The following is an 18,682-nucleotide window of genomic DNA, read 5'->3' as shown; positions in this document are numbered from 1 at the left end:
TTGTTCATTTAGATTTTTTTTAAATGTTCATTGTTGTTTATCTTTTGAATGATGTGCCATTGACTGCAAATCCAACCTCACTTCTTTTGGAGAGACTTTCTTTGTGTGAGCTTAATGTGAGGATGTCTGGCAGGAAGGATTGATGCTAAATAAGTAAAAATCCACCAGAATCACTCGAAATTGATAGCTTCATTAACCTGCTAGTTCACCTTTGGAAGAACAAACAAAATGGAAGAACATATGAGGGAGTTACAGTACAGCTTTAACATAAAGCAGTATCACATTACACACCATCGCAAGGTATTTCAGTGGTATAAGTAAATATAGGAATTACAAACCAAAGGAGCACAGACATTGTAGGCTGAAGGGCCTGGCCTTGTACTGTTCTGTTCTATGAGGAGAGCGTTGAGCAATGGGGGTTGGGATGGGATGGGGTGGGACAAGGGGACACAATGGGTGTATTTGCGTGAGAGAGGGAGGAAAGGAAACAAGGTGTCAGAAGGCTGGTGGTGAAAAGAGGGTATTGAGGAAGATCAAGGCAGATACTCGTACATTTGCTCTGTATTCTTTCCAGTTTAAGAATATATTTTCTATCGGAAGATGACCAAAACTGAACATAATGCTCCAAATGTGGCCTCACCAATGTCTTGTTCAACTGTAATATAATAATGCACTGGAAGCCTTCTTGATAACCCTGTCTACCTCTGGTGCCACTTTAAAGCAACTATACCTAGATCCCTCTGTTCTACAATGTTCCCCAGAGCCTTTCCATTCACTGTGTAGGTCTATCCTTGGTTTGACTTCCAAAAATGCAACACCTTATTCATCTGCATTAAACTCCATTAACCATTCCTCAGCCCACTTGTCCAAATGATCCAGCTGTAATCTTTGATAGTCATCTTCGCTATCAACAATATCACCCACTTGAGTACTATCTGCAAACTTACAAATCCTGCCTTGTACATTCTCACCCAAATCATTGGATCCAAACACAAAGTAACGGGCCCAGCACCGATCCCTGAGACACACCACTAGTCACAGGTCTCCAGTCCAAAAAACAATCTTCCACCATCGCCCTCTACTTTCCTTCCATGAAACTAAAGTTCTATCCAGTCAGCTGACAATAGACAATAGACAATAGGTGCAGGAATAGGCCATTTGGCCCTTCGAGCCAGCACCGCCATTCAATGTGATCATGGCTGATCATCACCAATCAGTACCCCGTTCCTGCCTTCCCCTCATATCCCCTGACCGCTATTTTTAAGAGCCCTATCTAGCTCTCTCTTGAAAGCATCCAGAGAACCTGCCTCCACCGCCCTCTGAGGCAGAGAATTCCACAGACTCACCGCTCTCTGAGAGAAAAAGTGTTTCCTCGTCTCCGTTCTAAATGGCTTACTCCTTATTCTTAAACTGTGGCCCCTTGTTCTGGACTCCCCCAACATCAGCAACATGTTTCCTGCCTCTAGCGTGTCCAAGCACTTAACAATCTTATATGTTTCAATGAGATAGCCTCTCATCCTTCTAAACTCCAGAGTGTACAAGCCCAGCTGCTCCATTCTTTCAGCATATGACAGTCCCGCCATCCTGGGAATTAACATTGTAAATCTACGCTGCACTGCCTCAATAGCAAGAATGTCCTTCCTCAAATTAGGGGACCAAAACTGCACACAATACTCCAGGTGTGGTCTCACTAGGGCTCCGTACAACTGCAGAAGGACCTCTTTGCTCCTATATTTGATTCCTCTTGTTATAAAGGCTGGGTCTCCCTGGATCCCACTGGGTCTAACCTTCCAGAACAGCCTACCATGCGGAACCTTATTAAATACCTTGCCGAAATCCCTATAGACAATGTCAACAGCTCTGCCCTCATCAACCTTTTTGGTTAAATCTTCAAAAAACTCAATCAGTTTCATGATCCACGTACAAAACCATGCTGCCTCTTTCCTGAATCAGCACCTGTCTATCTAAATGCCTGTCTATCTATCCCTCAGAATACTCTCCAGTAACTTGCCTACCACAGATGTTAGGCTCACTGAGTTGTTGTTTTCATATTTAAATAGAGGCACAACAATAACCACCCTCCAGTCTTCTGGCACCTCACCTGTATTTAATGATGTAGAAACAAAAAACTGCAGATGCTGGTTAATACCCCAAAATGATTCAAAGTGCTCGAGTAACTTAGCAGGTCATGGCATGTAATAGGTGGACAGGCAAGGGTTTTTTTGATAGCCAAATGTTTGGAACAAAGGCCAAAGATAAGAGCAGAAGGTGTGGGAAAACAGAAGTGAAATATGAAGAGTTGACCATTGAGAAGCCAGGGGGGTGACCAGTTTGAGGTGTGTGGTCGCTCTATTCTCTCTTTGGGGGGGGGGGGGGGGGACAAGTCTGGATGGGGAGTTTATCAGTTGGGGCCCCCCCCTTTTGCCCTCCTAGTTCCTTCCTAATATGATAAGTTCATAAATCCTTCAGGATACACTTGATCCCCCTGCCCATGTCTCCTTTTCTTTGACCTGCTTCCCACAGTGTCTTCAGCTATATCTGATCAGGTCGGGGAGATTTGTCTACCTTCATAAGCCTTAGGACATTCAACACTTGCTCGAACATAGTACTGACTGTCCTCAAGGCACTTTCATTGACTGTTCCAAGATCCCCAGTCTTCATGTAGTTCTCTATGGTAAAAACAGAAGTGAAACACTCGTTGAAATTGCCTTCTCCGGTGGAGGGCACTCTACATATTGCCTGATGATACTTTCCTGAACACATTCGACATATTCCACCTCATCTACGCCTTCTGCACTATGACAGTTCTAGTCTATATTGGGGAAGAACAATACAATTCCCCTTATTAGTCCCCTTATTAGTCCTGTAATCTCCTGGCATATTTTCCCTTCTAATTCCTGTTGACTATTTGGGAGCCTGCAGTACTCTGCATCAAGGTGATCATCCACTTTTTATTGCTCAGCTACACCTATATAGCTTCACTAAACACTCCTGCAGTAAATGTAAATATCCTTCCTCACAGGTCATTGTACCACCAATTTTGGCGTTGTCTTCAAATGTACTAATATTGTTAATAATATTGTCATCAAATCTTTAACGTAGATAACAAACAATAGTGGTCCCAACACCAACCTCTGCGGCACTCCACTTGTCACAGGCTCCGAATCAGAAAAAGATCTCTTGACATTCCTGTCGATTCCTTCCCTTTGACTTCTTCGAGAGAGATGATCACAGTGTATCCCGTTTTTGGTACTAGGAATACAAATCACTTTCGTAAATATTGTCAGCCTGCACTTGGGCAGACAGGAAACATTTTCAAAATTGAGATCACTTTGAACTTGAAAATAGACTAATTGTTAAAGATATTTATCACAAGTTACGGAGCCAACAGACTGGTGAAATAGGCAGGAACCTGGCAGCTAAAATTTAAATGTAATAAAAAGGAACTGCAGATATTGGTTTACAGCAAAGATAGACACAAAGTGCTGGAGTAACTCAGTGGGCCAGGCAGCACCTCTAGAGAAAATGGATAGGCGACATTTAGCATCAGGACTCTTCTTTAACTGGAATGCAATGTTTTTAGAGGTGTGATTGTGCACATATACAATTGAATAATGAAGAGAGACTAACATTATAAACAAAATGCTTAAAGGGAATGAAAGTTTGAAAGTTTAAATGCACAGATTATGATGTTAGAATGCTTTTTGTATCCCCTTTTCTTAATAAGTAAATTCAGTGGGTTTGCAACATAGATGCATTCATTTCAGAGAATCATGAATCTTCTGGTTGCTGGCTCTCCTGAATTTTCATGACAATACATTCATCTGAAATAGTTGTGCATGAGTCAGCGGTTCTACCGATTGCCAGCTGCTATACCATGAGATTAGTGTGACCGACTGCTCTATCATGGGACTAGACTACACCATTGGGCATGATCAACTGATATATCATTGGGTAAGCAGTACCACATGGTATACCATGGGACTGGCGTGTCCTGCTCGTATAGAAACTCGCAACTGTGCCAGACCAGTTGTATGACCAGTTGTATGCTGAGGAACTAGAATGACTGCCTTCTCTACCATGGAACTAACATGACCAGTTGGTACACCATGGGACTAATATGGATCTGAGCCAGCAACTCATGGTTGCGGGTTGGTTTAAACCCCTATCTACCTGACCATGCACCCATCCCCTTTTGTTTCCCTACCATATACCCCAATGTTTGAAAGCATTGCCACAATGTTGGTATGAAGACATGTAGAATGTACAAGGTAGCTTGTTTTGGTGATTACTGCTCATGAGATGGTTACAGATGCACTCGCAGATTTTACATTGAACTCCATTCGTTTAATCCATCTTTTTCTTGCTGTCGAACTCTTTCCTCCTTCACATTTATTTTCTTTTGAAATATGCCATGTTAGTTTAAGTGTAACAATCTTTATTTTTTGCTCTAGTTAATTGTTTTGTTGCTATTTTCACTTTTGATCAATGACTCTCATCTGTTCAATTAGATTTCACAGGAATTAGGTCAAAACCTTTAGTCAATTCTTAAAAAAATAATACAACTATCAGATATTAATATTTGGGAATGGCACCCAAAAGTATTTTTTTTAATTAAGATAAAAATGCAATTTTAGTTAAAATGCAGACAAATCGCTTTTTTTCTCCTGGGAACTTGTATTTCAAGAGATTGGACAGAGTTAGCATTATTTGAATTTATTGTTTATTGGAATGTATTTAACATCCTCTGTTATTTTCCTTGCTTATCATAATACACCTTATTTGCTATCTAATTATTTTAATGTATGTGAAATTTTGTTTCCAATTTAGTGGATTATTCTATATGTTTGCATGGATTAATATTTTTCTTTTAACATTTAATTTTCAAACTGCTTCTGAAGCTACACTTTGCCTTCCTGCTTTAAATCCAGCATTAGACTGGACAGATCTCAGAATCGAGAATCACGGATATTGTCATTTACAGACATCTTGGTTAGGTAAGAAGAGTTGAAAGTGTCTGGATGTTGCAGGTGCTCTCCTGCTACTTATCTGAAGAACAAGGAGTAAAATTTACTCACCCTCCTGTGGCCATATTTAACAATGGGATCTAGCTTTAAAGGAGTTTAGCCATCTGCTAATGCATTTCCAAAAAAAAATGACATAACTTAAAAAACTACCCATCAACTGCCCCCTGCTGTATGTACAAAACTATACAACTCAAAAGGATATGCAGTCATATGGAAGCAGGAATGCTCTGACCTGTTGCACCATTCTGTACAAGTTTAGGCCTGATGTCTATCTAGATTCTGTCTAACAGCTTGGTGCCGTAATCATTCATTTCCTTGCCTAACAATTTAAGTTTTTGATTAGGTTAACAGAGAAGAATTTACAGAAGGGTTGTTGCAGACATGGTTTGTGTGAAGGAATGGCTAGCTCGAGTTTAAAGATTGTGTTTCCTTGTCCCAACAGAGGAACTGGTTTCTTTCCACCTATCCTCTAAAAACTAAAACCAACTTAAACACGTTAATTAGAATCCTCCTTAACATGTGCCAGAGTGAACGCAATTTTTATCCATGATATCTTTCCTCATAATTTAACTTTATACCTAGCATCTTCTTGGTGATCCTGTTCCTCAACTTCTCTATTCAGAGAAGTATATTCTTCCTAAAGTGTGGTACCCGGCCTTGAACGACAGCTATAGACACAACATAACTTTATGCAACTGAGGCATAATTAATTACACTTTTTCTTCCAGTCCCTTGAGATTAAGTCAACAGCAGATTGTGTTCATGAGGAACTGCTAATGAAGCATCCAAATATGCTTCTCAGTCATGTCAGCCAATAACATTTTTTCACAACCCAAATAAATATGGTAGGAGAGATGACCAATAGTTTTGGCAATGAGGCAGTTCTAAGTAGCACCTTAAAGGATAAAAACGGGGTTAAGAGGATGGGAGCATGCACACTTGGCGATAGTGCAAGCCAGAAATGGAGGAATGCGGATGGGAGGTCAGTACTGTTGAAGGAGATTGCAGAGGCACGGTGTTGTGAGACATGAAGGGGTTTAAAACAGAAGTTGAAAATATTAAAATTGAATCATAACTTAACCATAAGACAAATTGGCCAGCATGGTGGATTTATGAATAACTCTATAAATCCTTTGCACCTCTGCCCTAGTTTTTGGTGTGTTCTGTACACGGACCCTATCTATATCAGCAAGTCCACAAAGCCTAGCTTAATACCTGTACTAATTAACACTGGATGAGCAGAGGATGCAAGGGTTAAATTGTTGCTAGATGTTTCTAGATTGCAATCAGGCAAGATGCGAAGGAGTCAAGTTTAACAGGTCAATGGCAGGGGGACTATACATATGTATTATTCCAGAAGACTCCGTTTAGATCAATTTGACAACAGTTTGATTCTTCCACAAGTTTCATATACCTTGTTTGGAGGATTATGGACATGTGAACATACAAAGAGCAGTAGGAGAACACTCTGCCCCTTAAGCTGGCCTCACCATTTAATATGATGATGGCTATCTGATTGTAACTTAAACTCTGCTTTCGCATCTGCCCTCCATAATCTTCTACTCCCTCACTTATAAATATTGATCCAGCTCTGCCTTAAAATATTCAAAGTCTCTGTTTCCACCATCTTTGTGAAATAGAATTGAGTATGAGAATTGGGACATCATGTTGCATCAGTTGTAATATTGTGTGCAGTTCTGGTTGCTACACCATAGGAAGTGTGGACTAAGCTAGAGAGAGTGCTGATAAGATTCACAAGTGAAGCAGGCTGAAGGGAGACATTATAGAGATTTATAATATGATGTGGGACAGAGATAAGATGATGGTCACAGTCTTTTTCACCAGACAGAGTTTAAACCTGAGGCCAAAGGCTTAAGGTGAGAGGAAAAAGATTTAAAGGGCAAGTTCACACATATGGCACTGGGTATATAGAATGAGTTGCCAGCGAAAGTGGTAAAGCCAGGTACAATTATAATAATTAATAATAATAATAATAATAATAATAATAATATCTTTTATTGTCATTGCACATAAGTGATTTGGTATGCAGCTTCCATCCGATGTCATAGCTTAAATAACTAATAAAATTTAGATATAGATACCCCGAGAACATGGTTGTAAAAAGAACATTAAAACAGTAAAACAGTTCAAACAGTTCAAACAGACTAAAGTGCAGATGTGTCTTTGCGACGTGACCATCCGAGGGAGACTGTCCATGGGGGTGGGGGGCACTCAGCAGGGCCGGTTTGACAGACATGTTTGAAAGACATTTGGACATGTTCATGGATAGGAAAGATTTAGAGGGATAAGGGCCAAATGCAGGCAAATGGGGCTGATACAGGCAGGTGCCTTAGTTGGCATGGACAGTTTGAGCCGGAGAGCCTGTTTTCATGCTGTATGACTCAAATTTGAAGAGAAACTGGCCTTTTATTTCATATTGCCTGCCGGCCATCAATTCCCCATCGACACTAATGCCCATTACCAGCCCTAAGTCTATACTTTTTATATAGAGTGAGACTACTCATTTTGCTTGCATTCTCATCTAGTATTCCAGATTCAAATCACACTTCGCGTGAAAAGCATCTTTCTCAAATCCCCTCAATACCTCTAATCCCTAACCCTAAACCATTGTCCTCTTGTTTTCAATATCAACATTGGTAGTATAGGTAAATTGAGGAAGGAGATCTAAGTTTATAACATGATCTAAATAAGCTGGGAAGGTGGATTAAGGAATGGTAAATAGAATTTAAATCTGACAAGTGTGATGTTTTGTATTTTGATATGTCAAAACAGGTCAGGCTTGCACAGAAAATGGTAGATCCTTGGAGAGAGTTGTGGAAAAGAGAGTATAGGTGCATGCTTCCATAAAAATGGCTTGCCATGGTGACAGTGAAGAAGGGATTTGGAACACTTACCGTCACTAGGAAGGGTATTGAGTGCAAATGTTTGAACAGCATGTTGCAGCTGTACAAATTGTTGGTGAGATTACACTTGGAGTATTGCGTTGAGTTCAGGTGAAGCGCACTCACATGATGTATTTGGACATTCAGACAGCATTTGATAAAATTCTGCATCACAGAGTGGGCTGGCGCAGTTAGTAGAGTTTCCTGCCCACAACTCTGGTGACCCAAGTTCAATCCTGATCTCCGATGATGTATGCGAGCAGATTGCACGTTCTTCCGTAACCAGTGAATTTAGTGTCCTTGATCAATCCAAAGATGTGCAGATGGATAGGTTAATCTGCCACTGCAAACTGCCTTTCTTTGCTGCCTCTTTTCATGTTATTCTCTGTTATTGAGATGGATTTAAGGATTATTAAGGGTTTGTTAATAACAGAAATTCAGATTCAGTTTCAAACTGTATCATCATTGTGCAGTGTACAGTACAGAGACAACGAAATGCAATTAGCATCTACCCAGTAGAGCGCACATAGAATAATGAGCAATAAATAAATATACGTACATACAGTCGTAGTAGTGCAATTTGTCTGGGGGAAGGAGTGTCCGGGAAGGGGGGGGGGGTGCAGTGTTAAGTAATGTAACAGCCGCAGGGAAGAAGCTGTTCCTGGACCTGCTGGTTCGGCAACGGAGAGACCTGTAGCGCCTCCCAGATGGTAGGAGGGTAAACAGACTGTGGCTGGGGTGAGAGCAGTCCTTGACGATGCTGACATCGCTTGCTTTGGACAGACTCAATGGAGGGGAGCGAAGAACTGGTGATGCGGTACCGGACCGGTAATCTACATAGAGATTAGGAATAAACGTCATTTTGGAGTTATGAGCTACAGAAGTTGGTGCTGAGGATTCACCTTCACAAACTATATCAAAGATTTGGAGAGTGAACCACACTTCATTGAAGAAGGGAGGGAAGGAAGTAAGTCACAAATGGAACAAGAGAGGGAATTAGCGCTGGAGAGGCTGTATGAGTGCAGGGTCTGTGAGTCTGGAAGGAGGGAAGGAACAGTGTAAGTGAGATGGTAACTATGTGTGTGGGGAAGGGGCAATGGGAGTGAGGGCTACCAGTGTCAGTGGGGAAGGATGCATTGAATGCAGGAGGTGGCATGGTGGGAAGAGTGCGAGGGACAGAGGGAAGGAAGACACTGAGAATGTCAGTGTGAATAAGTAACGGAGGGAAGAGAGTGAATGAGTGAGTGCCCAGAGAAGTGAGGAAGGAAGCACAGAGTGTGGAATATAGCATTGTGAGGTAGGATTGTAGGTGAAGGAGAGTGCAGTATCGATAGGAGGTCGGGGTGGTCAGTGAGGAAGGGAGTAGTGTAACTTGGTATTGGTAGTCTGAGTGAGTAAAGGGAGAAATATGAGGGAGGGCAGGATCAGTGAGGGAGACGGAGGGGGTAAATTAGTCCAGCTGTAAATATCGGGTAATGCACAGGGTATTGTCACCAATGGATGGAAATGGTTTGAGAAGCACCCCAATGAGAGCTGGAGAGTTTATTGTCATTGGTGAGTTTCAAGTATCAGAACAGCATTTTATTGAAGGTGGACACAAAAAGCTGGTAACCCAGTGGGACAGGCAGCATCTCTGGAGAGAAGGATTGGGTCACGTCTCTGGTCGAGACCCTTCTTCAGACTGAAAGTCACGGGTAAGGGAAACGAGAAATATAGATGACGTAGAAAGATAAAGAACAATGTCTGAAGAAGGGTCTGGTCCCGAAACGTCACCTATTCCTACACTCCATAGATGCTGCCTCACCCGCTGAGCTTCTCCAGCATTTTTATTTACCTATGAATGTAAGATAAGTTAGATTGAGTTAGATAGGGCTCTTAAATATAGCAGAGTCAGGGGATATGGGGAGGAGGCAGGAATGGGGTAGTGATTGTGGATGATCAGCCATGATCACTGTGAATCTCGGTGCTGGCTCAAAGGGCCGAATTGGCCTATTCCTGCACCTATTGTTTATAAGCAAATTAGTTTTGATGATAAAGGAAGTAGGCCATTGTTAGCTGTTTGTGGGTGAAAATGAGAAACTGGTACGACCTGGGTGGGAGAGGGATAGAGGGAGAGAGAGAATGCCGGTGTTACTTGAAATTAGAGAAATCAATATTCATACCACTGGGCTGTAAGCTGCCCAAGCAAAATATGAGATGCTGTTCCTCCAATTTGCATTTAGCCTCACTCTGACAATGGAGGAGACCTAGGACAGAAAGGTCTGTGTGGGAATGGGAAGGAGAATTAAAGTGTTTAGCAATCAGGAGATCAGGTAGGTTCAGGCGGACTGAGTGAAGGTGTTCAGCTAAACGATCGCCCCGTGTATGTTTGGTCTCGCCGATGTATAAAAGTCCACATCTTGTACAACGGAGACAGTAGATGAGGTTGGAGGAGGTGAAGTGAACCTTTGCCTAATCTGAAAGGACTGTTGGGGTCCCTGGACAGAGTCGAGGGAGGGGGTAAAAGAAGGTTGTTCATAGAAGATTCATTGGAACCAGAATATTTTGCCTTTGTATGAGAATTTGGAGCACTCTGCCCATGCCTGGGATGATGGTGTTGGCCATATGTCAGGTCACTGTTGATACACTGAGTCGTTGCATCACTGATCTCCTTGATTTGTGTGTGTTTTGTGTAGTGTGGGGCTGGCTCCACTGATTACATGCCAGTCTTCTGCTGATTCATCTTTACGTACTCAGCTCACACAAAATCATTCACTACAATCTTGCAGATAACGCTAACATATGAATAGATTCCAGCCTGAGAGCTTATGTATACAGCAGTTTTAATATAAAATTGTAGCTATAATAAGCACATTAATGGCATTGATAATCGTTTATTAATGATACGAGTACTGAGAAAAACTTTGATTTGCTTGCTGTCCAGACAAATCATACAAAATAGGATCTCCCTGAATGATTAAACCCATTATGTTTTTATATTGGTCTATAGAGGACATTAAGATTTTCCCATCATTCTTTCACCTGATCCTTGGCATTTTGCAGTGTTCAGTTATTTCTTGAATGAACACATCAATGCCAAAAATCACACAATTTGGGTTTTTACCTTTTGCAACCTCCAAGGTTAGCTGTTGCAATTGTTATTCCGTTACGCAGACTAGTGTTGTTCCAGCTCAGAGGAAACTTTGCAGCCCAACGGCAGCTCTTGAAATGTGACCTTTGGGGGTTGAACCAGTATTACAATATCTTTGAAAGTTTTAAAAACACCCAAATCAAACATTGAAATGTGTGTGCAATCCTGCTGCATTTTGTGGAGTTACAAGCAGAAATCATCAGCATGCTAATTGTAAGCCATCTAATCCATGCTGCTACATTATCTCCCAAGCTCACTCCAACTCTCGCTTGTTACATTAATTTTTGCTAATGAATGGGTTACACCACCTCGGAACCACATGAGCAAATGATTGTCAAAGATTGCTTTAACTGTGCCAAGATTCTGTTTTTGACTGAATTGTTTTGACATTCATCCTTCCAACTTTCCAGCATTTTTTTTTAATGATTGAATTCATAACTGTTTTTGTATTATGTTTTGAAGAGTGCATTGGCTTTATGATTTACGATCTAACATTATATTCCTTCTTTGTTTTCCTTCCCTGTCCTACTTCTCTTCCACCATTGGATCCCATGTACTGGCATTAGTGAAATACAGCACTCTCTTGACAGGGCTAGGAGTGCTAGTACCAACTGTTTGAGACCCGATACTAGTTTACAGTCACCAGAACAAGACAGGTATATCGAACCCTTTTTTATCCTTGTGCTGATGATTCCATGTTTCTTTAGTTGTGACCCTGTAGGCTTCGTAGATTTGTGTCGTGTTCAGACGATAGTGTTTACAATGTTTTCTGCCCTTTTGCTTAGGCAAATCCTCAGACATGAACCATATTAATCTTGTGTATATATTTCACATTGAGTGCTTGGCATTTCAATAATTTTGCTTTCCTTGCTTACCTTTTCTTCCTCTAGCTTGTAGAGAGCCTTTCATATGTTGACAGTATCTCATTACTCAGTGGCTAGTGTTTAAAAACAGGTAGGAGTTTGAAATAGAATATTTTTAAACAGAATCCAAGCAGATGTCCTGCCAGTTTAACTTGAATTACAAGGTAAGGTAAGTCCTTTTTGTCACTGCCTGCAAACGTACATGAGTCTCTAAGTTACATTTAAATACGATTTGGCCTGTAATTAATTTCAGGTCTGATGGGATAACCCCTCATTGGAATATAAAGCTTAGGAAGTGGTGTATTGTACAAGCAGCATTATTAGTTAAATTCTCTACTCCTATTCATATGTATGAGCAGTCATCGGGGAAAATAGAACTGGTCGGCGATAAGGCTAGTGGTTGTATAGCGAGTTCCCGCAGAGAGCCACTGATAGGAAATGTCCAGAAATAATCATATAACCATATAACCATATAACAATTACAGCACGGAAACAGGCCATCTCGGCCCTACAAGTCCGTGCCGAACAAATTTTTTCCCCTTAGTCCCACCTGCCTGCACTCATACCATAACCCTCCATTCCCTTCTCATCCATATGCCTATCCAATTTATTTTTTAAATGATACCAATGAACCTGCCTCCACCACTTCCACTGGAAGCTCATTCCACACCGCTACCACTCTCTGAGTAAAGAAGTTCCCCCTCATATTACCCCTAAACTTCTGTCCCTTAATTCTGAAGTCATGTCCTCTTGTTTGAATCTTCCCTATTCTCAAAGGGAAAAGCTTGTCCACATCAAAATCTTCAATCTTCTGTGGCAGCTGTCTGGATATCTTCCAAAAAATGGCCTGAACCGGTCAAAGACATTTTAAGTTGCAACTCGGGGGTCGGAGCCAAGAGAGAAAGAGAGAAGACGTGAAAATGCCAGGTGCCCACAGCAGCTAGCAAATCCATCCCTATCCATCTTGCCAGTCTGCAGCCACCCTTTGCTCACAACTCCCAAACCCCTGATCCCAAATCAGACCTCGGTTGACAAATCCATTCCCATGCAAACATTCCCACCAAAAATATCACCACCCCCTCAGCAGCAGTCAGCTGCATGGTCAGGCTAATTCCAAATCACTTGATTTGTCTCACAAACTTTCTAGCGACGTTCTGCTAGAATGTCAGGTAGATTTAACTTATTTCAAGAAATTGCCTAAAAATTGATCGGAATATATTCATAAGGTCAAAAAATTGTATGCCAGGGATTTTGAAACCCAGTGCTTGCTTGTACTTTATATTTGCATCATGATGGGAAAGCCTAATCCTTCAATGACAGCAGAGAGAAACAAACACAATAATCAGTGGTACACAAGCTCTGCCAAATATTTTACTGGAGAAAAACAAAATGTATCAAAGACAAAAGTAAAGAATGTGCATTAATGCATTGTTTAAAAACCCGTCAACATATTAAGGGCCTCTCTCCATGTTATTTAGAGTTTTTATTCTCCTTAGGCTGTGCTTCATCCTTGAACAGAGCAACTTAAAGCTATGCGTATTTACAAGATGTGTGTAAACAGTGCTTGGCTTTAAATTGGGAAGGTGAAATGCATTGAAGCCACCCAGCTCTGTCTGAGCACTGCACAAGGTACAAGCACTGTGGCAGCTTTCTTCTCCCTTTTCCTCACCTTCAGCTGCTTTGCCAGGTTTACTCAGCTTTGCAAGGCTGACAGGATGTCCTTTGATGTTTTCTTGTATTGCTCAGCGGTAAACAGCCAACTGGAAAGATGCCCCAGCCAGGGAGTGGTTTTGTAGAGTGGATGGTGATGTGTTTAGACACAATACAACAATGCATGGATGTCAAACAAGGTCAAGCTAGTAAACCCCCTTCTTATCCTTGTATGTTTTGCACATGACTTTTACGTCATCCTGTTTTTCCTTGGTAGGTTTTGATACTAGCCTGGCTGAGTTTGACTAATCCAGCACCTGATTTACAAAAAGGTCACTCATACCATAGTGTTTCCTGAGACCTTTTCTGTTGCACAATCCATGGTTACTTGAGTGAATTTTGCCCTCACAATACTTTCCCCACTGGCTCACTCCTACAGAAAAAAATCACACCCACATTATTCAATGCAGATAAATTACAATCTCCACACCATTTTGATTACATTGCTGGAAAACATTTCTAAAAAATGCAAGATATAAACGTGGAAAGGAGAAAACTTAAACTTTCTCTAATTTAGCTTTTAGCTAGCCAGTCATGACTTATTTTACATTTCCTGAAATATCTTTCAATGGTTAGCTTAAGTTGAAAGAATCTTCTTGCCTTCATTAAAATGATGAAAACTGGAGTCATTCTTGCAGGTGTGGCAGAAGTCTCAGGGCCTTAATCTGCATCATTGGGAGCTGCAGCTAACCCAGATCATATAATACTCAGAACACAGATAGTCTCCATATTAGTCATGTCTTAGAACAGGAACTGTTTAAAATATTGGTAGTTCATTGTGGAACACCAGAGCCCTAACTGTGATCAATTTATTGGAATCAAAATTCCAACACATATCATTAAGGTCCTCCAAGCCATTGCTCTGCATTGGATTATCAATAAATGTTGTGTAATTGGCTTTTGGACTTCTTATTAGGAAAAGAGAAATTATTAAGATGTCCATTTCTAACCTCTCAGGTAAAGTGTGTGCGTGTGTGTGTGTGTAAAGGCTTTTATGCACTTTTAACATGGTAGTACTTTCTGCTGTGTGATTCTGCATGCATTGCCAGTCATTATTCATCATTGGCCTACCACATCCTTACCAATCATTGTACCTATCAGTACTAATCATGCACAATTACTTCCCTCAAACACAAGGACATTGCTTGTGTTTTGAGTGTGTGGAATGATGAATTCACCGAATCCGCACCAAGGACATGTGTATCTCAGTACCCTGGACAGTATTGTGTGCCAATTTTTGAGGCATACCTTCTTATCTCTTCTTGGCTCCCTTCTGTGACAAGGAATAGCCAGACGTTAGCTTCCTCCTGTCAGAACTCCTGCTCTTCCATATATGTCTTAAGATTTAGGGGCCCGGTGTTTAGGAGAATACCATAGAAGAAAAATTGCCAAGAGAAATTGGATGATTATATTTTGAAAATAGCATTCCTGTGATTCATTGAGTTGTAGCGGCACCATACATGGTGAATAAGTCAGCTTTCATTTTAAACAATTTGTACATGTCACATAATTCTACATTGAGTAGAATTAGAGATGTCAGCATAGATCCACCCAGTCAGTTTTCAGCTCCTTGATTCTGAGTTAGTGTCATCTACACACAACACCTCAGCAGGACTTCATCAAACTTCTGTACCACTCCATTCCTATTGAGTGATCACAGTTTTTATCATCATTTGATGGCAGATTCTCAATGTCAACAACAATGGCAAATGCACAGATAATATTTTATAATGGAATTGAACCTTAGTATTTTTACGCAGATTTGTTTAAAAATCTTAATCCCCTAGGCTTAAATCTTAATCCCCTTGTCAGAGTAAGTGGGAAAAGCCTTGTCTATCACTATTGGAGCAGATACATTCTTCAAACGCAATGGAAGGGACACATCTTTTATTGATAAATCCGTCATTGTGAACATTTAGCACAGAATCAGCCCCTTCTGCTCACTACATACATTCCAACCATTTTTCCCATCTACATCTACATCAATTCCATTTTCCCATATTAGGTCTGTATCCTTCTATGCCGTGCCAACCACATACCCAATATCAACTTCTCTGTGTATAAACTTTCCTCTCGTTTAAATTTCTCCCTCTCACAAAACAATGATCTCTTGTTTTGACATTCCTACCTTAAGAAAAACATTATCATTGTCTACCCTATCTATTCCTCAGATAATTTATTCATGTGTGGGGATGAAAACAAACTATACAAGACGCTTAATACCGAGTATTGGCAGATTGCCATCCATCCCTCACTCTGTCATTAAAATTTTGAGATACATTTTGCTTCAAATTAATGCAAATATAATGAAAACATTCCAAACAATTACATTAAAGATGGAATGACAACATCACCATTTGCCATCACCATTTTCCAGCTTTGCTTCATTCATGGGAAGGTTTATCACTTAAAATCTTTCCATGTTGCTTGTGTTTAGATACATGGGGTACACTCCTAGTCAGCCATCTACCGCTAAGCCTTTGCTGGCAGTTTCTGTTTAACTTGTCTATGTATCTTCCTGTTTCATGGTGGAAAAGGTGGTTTCACTCCCTAGATAGGAAACGACCTCCTAGTCCCAGGATTCACATCCAGCATGCCTCTCCAGAGGATGACAGGTACTGACCTATTCAAAGTCTGCGTCAAGATTTATGTATAAAACTATGTGCTGGCTCATTTGGAAGTTAACTGTTTTTAGTTCAATTTGTGTTTTCCAATACCAAATATAACTGAGAATTCTAATCTTTAATTTTGATCTATGATTAATGACTTCCAATTCTTTTTCCATATTCCAGAGCTATGTGGTGTGTTAAAGAGGGGATTTCACCATTAGAATCTAGTATCATCCTTAGGCTTCCTGGTATTGATAATTATTTGCTGATTGGTGAATTTAGATCATATTCCCATCTTATTCCAAATTGTAATTCAGTCCACAAAGAATGGTTGGAATCTATAGAGCAAGAAATTATTTTGCTTTGGAAAAAGTGCACTAGTATAGCACTTTATTGGTACATTGCGGCTTGGTCTGAGAGAATAGTTATCAGACCTGTGCCTCATGTGTTTGCAGCGTGTAGTGCCCTTTGTATCTCCAGACAATGCAGCAGCTCTGTCTGGCACTGATGGACAACCAATGTGTGTTGTCACAGTTCCAACCAGCTCCAGCCCACCCATAAAAATGCCCGTTTTCTAGGAACAATTAATTCACTGTGAATCAAAAGAGAGAAGGAGTCAGGCATGACACCCTCCCCCGGGTTGTGGTTGATCTGGAGATCCTCATGGCAATGATTGTGGTCCCAGTAGTTTACCTCTTCTGCCAACAGCAGTAAATTGGTGACTGCAGTGAATCATGGCACGTCAAGCATCAGTGCAGATAAACGATTGATGATCTCTCTGGCTGGGCCAGTCTGGGGGGAATTCTATCTAGCCCAAGGCAACTGGAGGAGAGGGTGTTTGCCAGTGTTGCTTTGCTATCACCGAGCAATGGACAGGCTCATTAAACTTGAAGCACAAATCCAGTCTGCCCTTTTACATCTCCCCTCAGCCGATTCATCCCTCTCCCTCTGTGCATTCAGATTCAGATTCAGATTCAGATTCAATTTTAATTGTCATTGTCAGTGTACAGTACAGAGACAACGAAATGCATTTAGCATCTCCCTGGAAGAGCGACATAGCAAACGATTTGAATAAATAATAATAAGTGTCCGGGGGGGGGGGTGATTGGCAGTCACCGAGGTACGTTGTTGAGTAGAGTACCAGCCGCCGGAAAGAAGCTGTTCCTCGACCTGCTGGTTCGGCAACGGAGAGACCTGTAGCGCCTCCCGGATGGTAGGAGGGTAAACAGTCCATGGTTGGGGTGAGAGCAGTCCTTGGCGATGCTGAGCGCCCTCCGCAGACAACGCTTGCTTTGGACAGACTCAATGGAGGGGAGCGAGGAACCGGTGATGCGTTGGGCAATTTTCACCACCCTCTGCAATGCCTTCCGGTCGGAGACAGAGCAGTTGCCATACCATACTGTGATGCAGTTGGTAAGGATGCTCTCGACGGTGCAGCGGTAGAAGTTCACCAGGATCTGAGGAGACAGCATTAATACTCTGTCCATGAGCATCCGTTGTTCAAGCTTCCCTCACTGGGCTCCAGGCCTCATCACTGTTCATGCTGTCATGCAGGAGGTCCCACTGCCCATCCACTGCCCATCCACTGCCTGCCTTGCTTGGGGAGCCCATTCACACAAGGAAGACAGTTTGTGGTCCATCTCAGGTCATGCTATCTCTTGTAAACAGAGTTTGGAGGTGTATGATGAGACATGACAGAAGTGCCCTGCAAGCATACTAGTTGGCTGGTGGCTGGTGGCAGCTCCCTAGAGAGTTAGCTATGCCCCAGTTCTGCTTTGGAGGACATGAGGAATTCTATGGGCTAGACTTTGGAAGATTGCTGCTGCAATGCAAATAGCCATGGTTAGTCCGACTTCCTGCATTGTCCAAGACATAGCAAGGATCACGGGGGGAGATTTTATTGCATTGATCACACAGCTTTGCCTGGAATCTGGAGACCAACCTCTCCAGTTGGGAAATGGGGTCAGCTCATTGCCAGCATGCACATACCCAGTCAGAGGGCAGCGAGTGAAGCAGATCACAGCTGGATGCCCCCATTAGCTCTGCGCTGGGATTGAGGGGGCTCCCGCTGCAGACAACGGATCCCCGCTCACTGCTGACTATAAGCAGCTCAGTGTTGACTGGGCCCAGATTGTGACCAGCCAGGCTCTGAATCTGCATGAATTTATTGTAGATACTGGTTACTAATCTATCCTCTGGAATGATGAGATAAAATTGACGGATGGAAAGATTTGGGGATAAACGATGAATATGTGAGAAAAGGTGGAAATTAACACTAAAAGTGCAAAGCTGATCATTCAAGGGAATTAACTAATGAAAATCCGTTCATTATTTATTTCAGATGCAGCTTGAAATCATAAATCCTATTTTCCTGATCTGTGTAATTACATTAATCACAGAATATCTAAACTTCTGTATAATTATAAAGAATGTTACATTT

At 41.5% G+C, this 18,682-nt stretch overlaps 1 protein-coding gene across 8 annotated transcripts in view; it reads left to right on the top strand.

The window, feature by feature from the left end:
• Positions 1 to 18,682, top strand: part of LOC129697485 (regulating synaptic membrane exocytosis protein 1-like) — a 384,892-nt gene that overhangs the window by 291,242 nt on the left and 74,968 nt on the right. For 3 of the 8 annotated variants that reach the window (XM_055636102.1, XM_055636100.1, XM_055636104.1), the window contains 2 exons: positions 11,627 to 11,716; positions 16,171 to 16,248. The exons of 2 other annotated variants lie outside the window; for them this stretch is intronic. In XM_055636102.1, the coding sequence (XP_055492077.1) occupies positions 11,627 to 11,716; positions 16,171 to 16,248 (168 nt within the window). The remainder of the gene's footprint in view (positions 1 to 11,626; positions 11,717 to 16,170; positions 16,249 to 18,682) is intronic. 3 more of the 8 variants (XM_055636105.1, XM_055636103.1, XM_055636106.1) reach the window with 1 other exon arrangement.

This window comes from Leucoraja erinacea, chromosome 5 (assembly GCF_028641065.1).
Source record: "Leucoraja erinacea ecotype New England chromosome 5, Leri_hhj_1, whole genome shotgun sequence".
Classification (NCBI taxonomy): Eukaryota; Metazoa; Chordata; class Chondrichthyes; order Rajiformes; family Rajidae; genus Leucoraja; species Leucoraja erinaceus.
The sequence above is the reverse complement of the archived record's forward strand: the minus strand, read 5'-3'. Positions and strand labels throughout refer to the sequence as shown.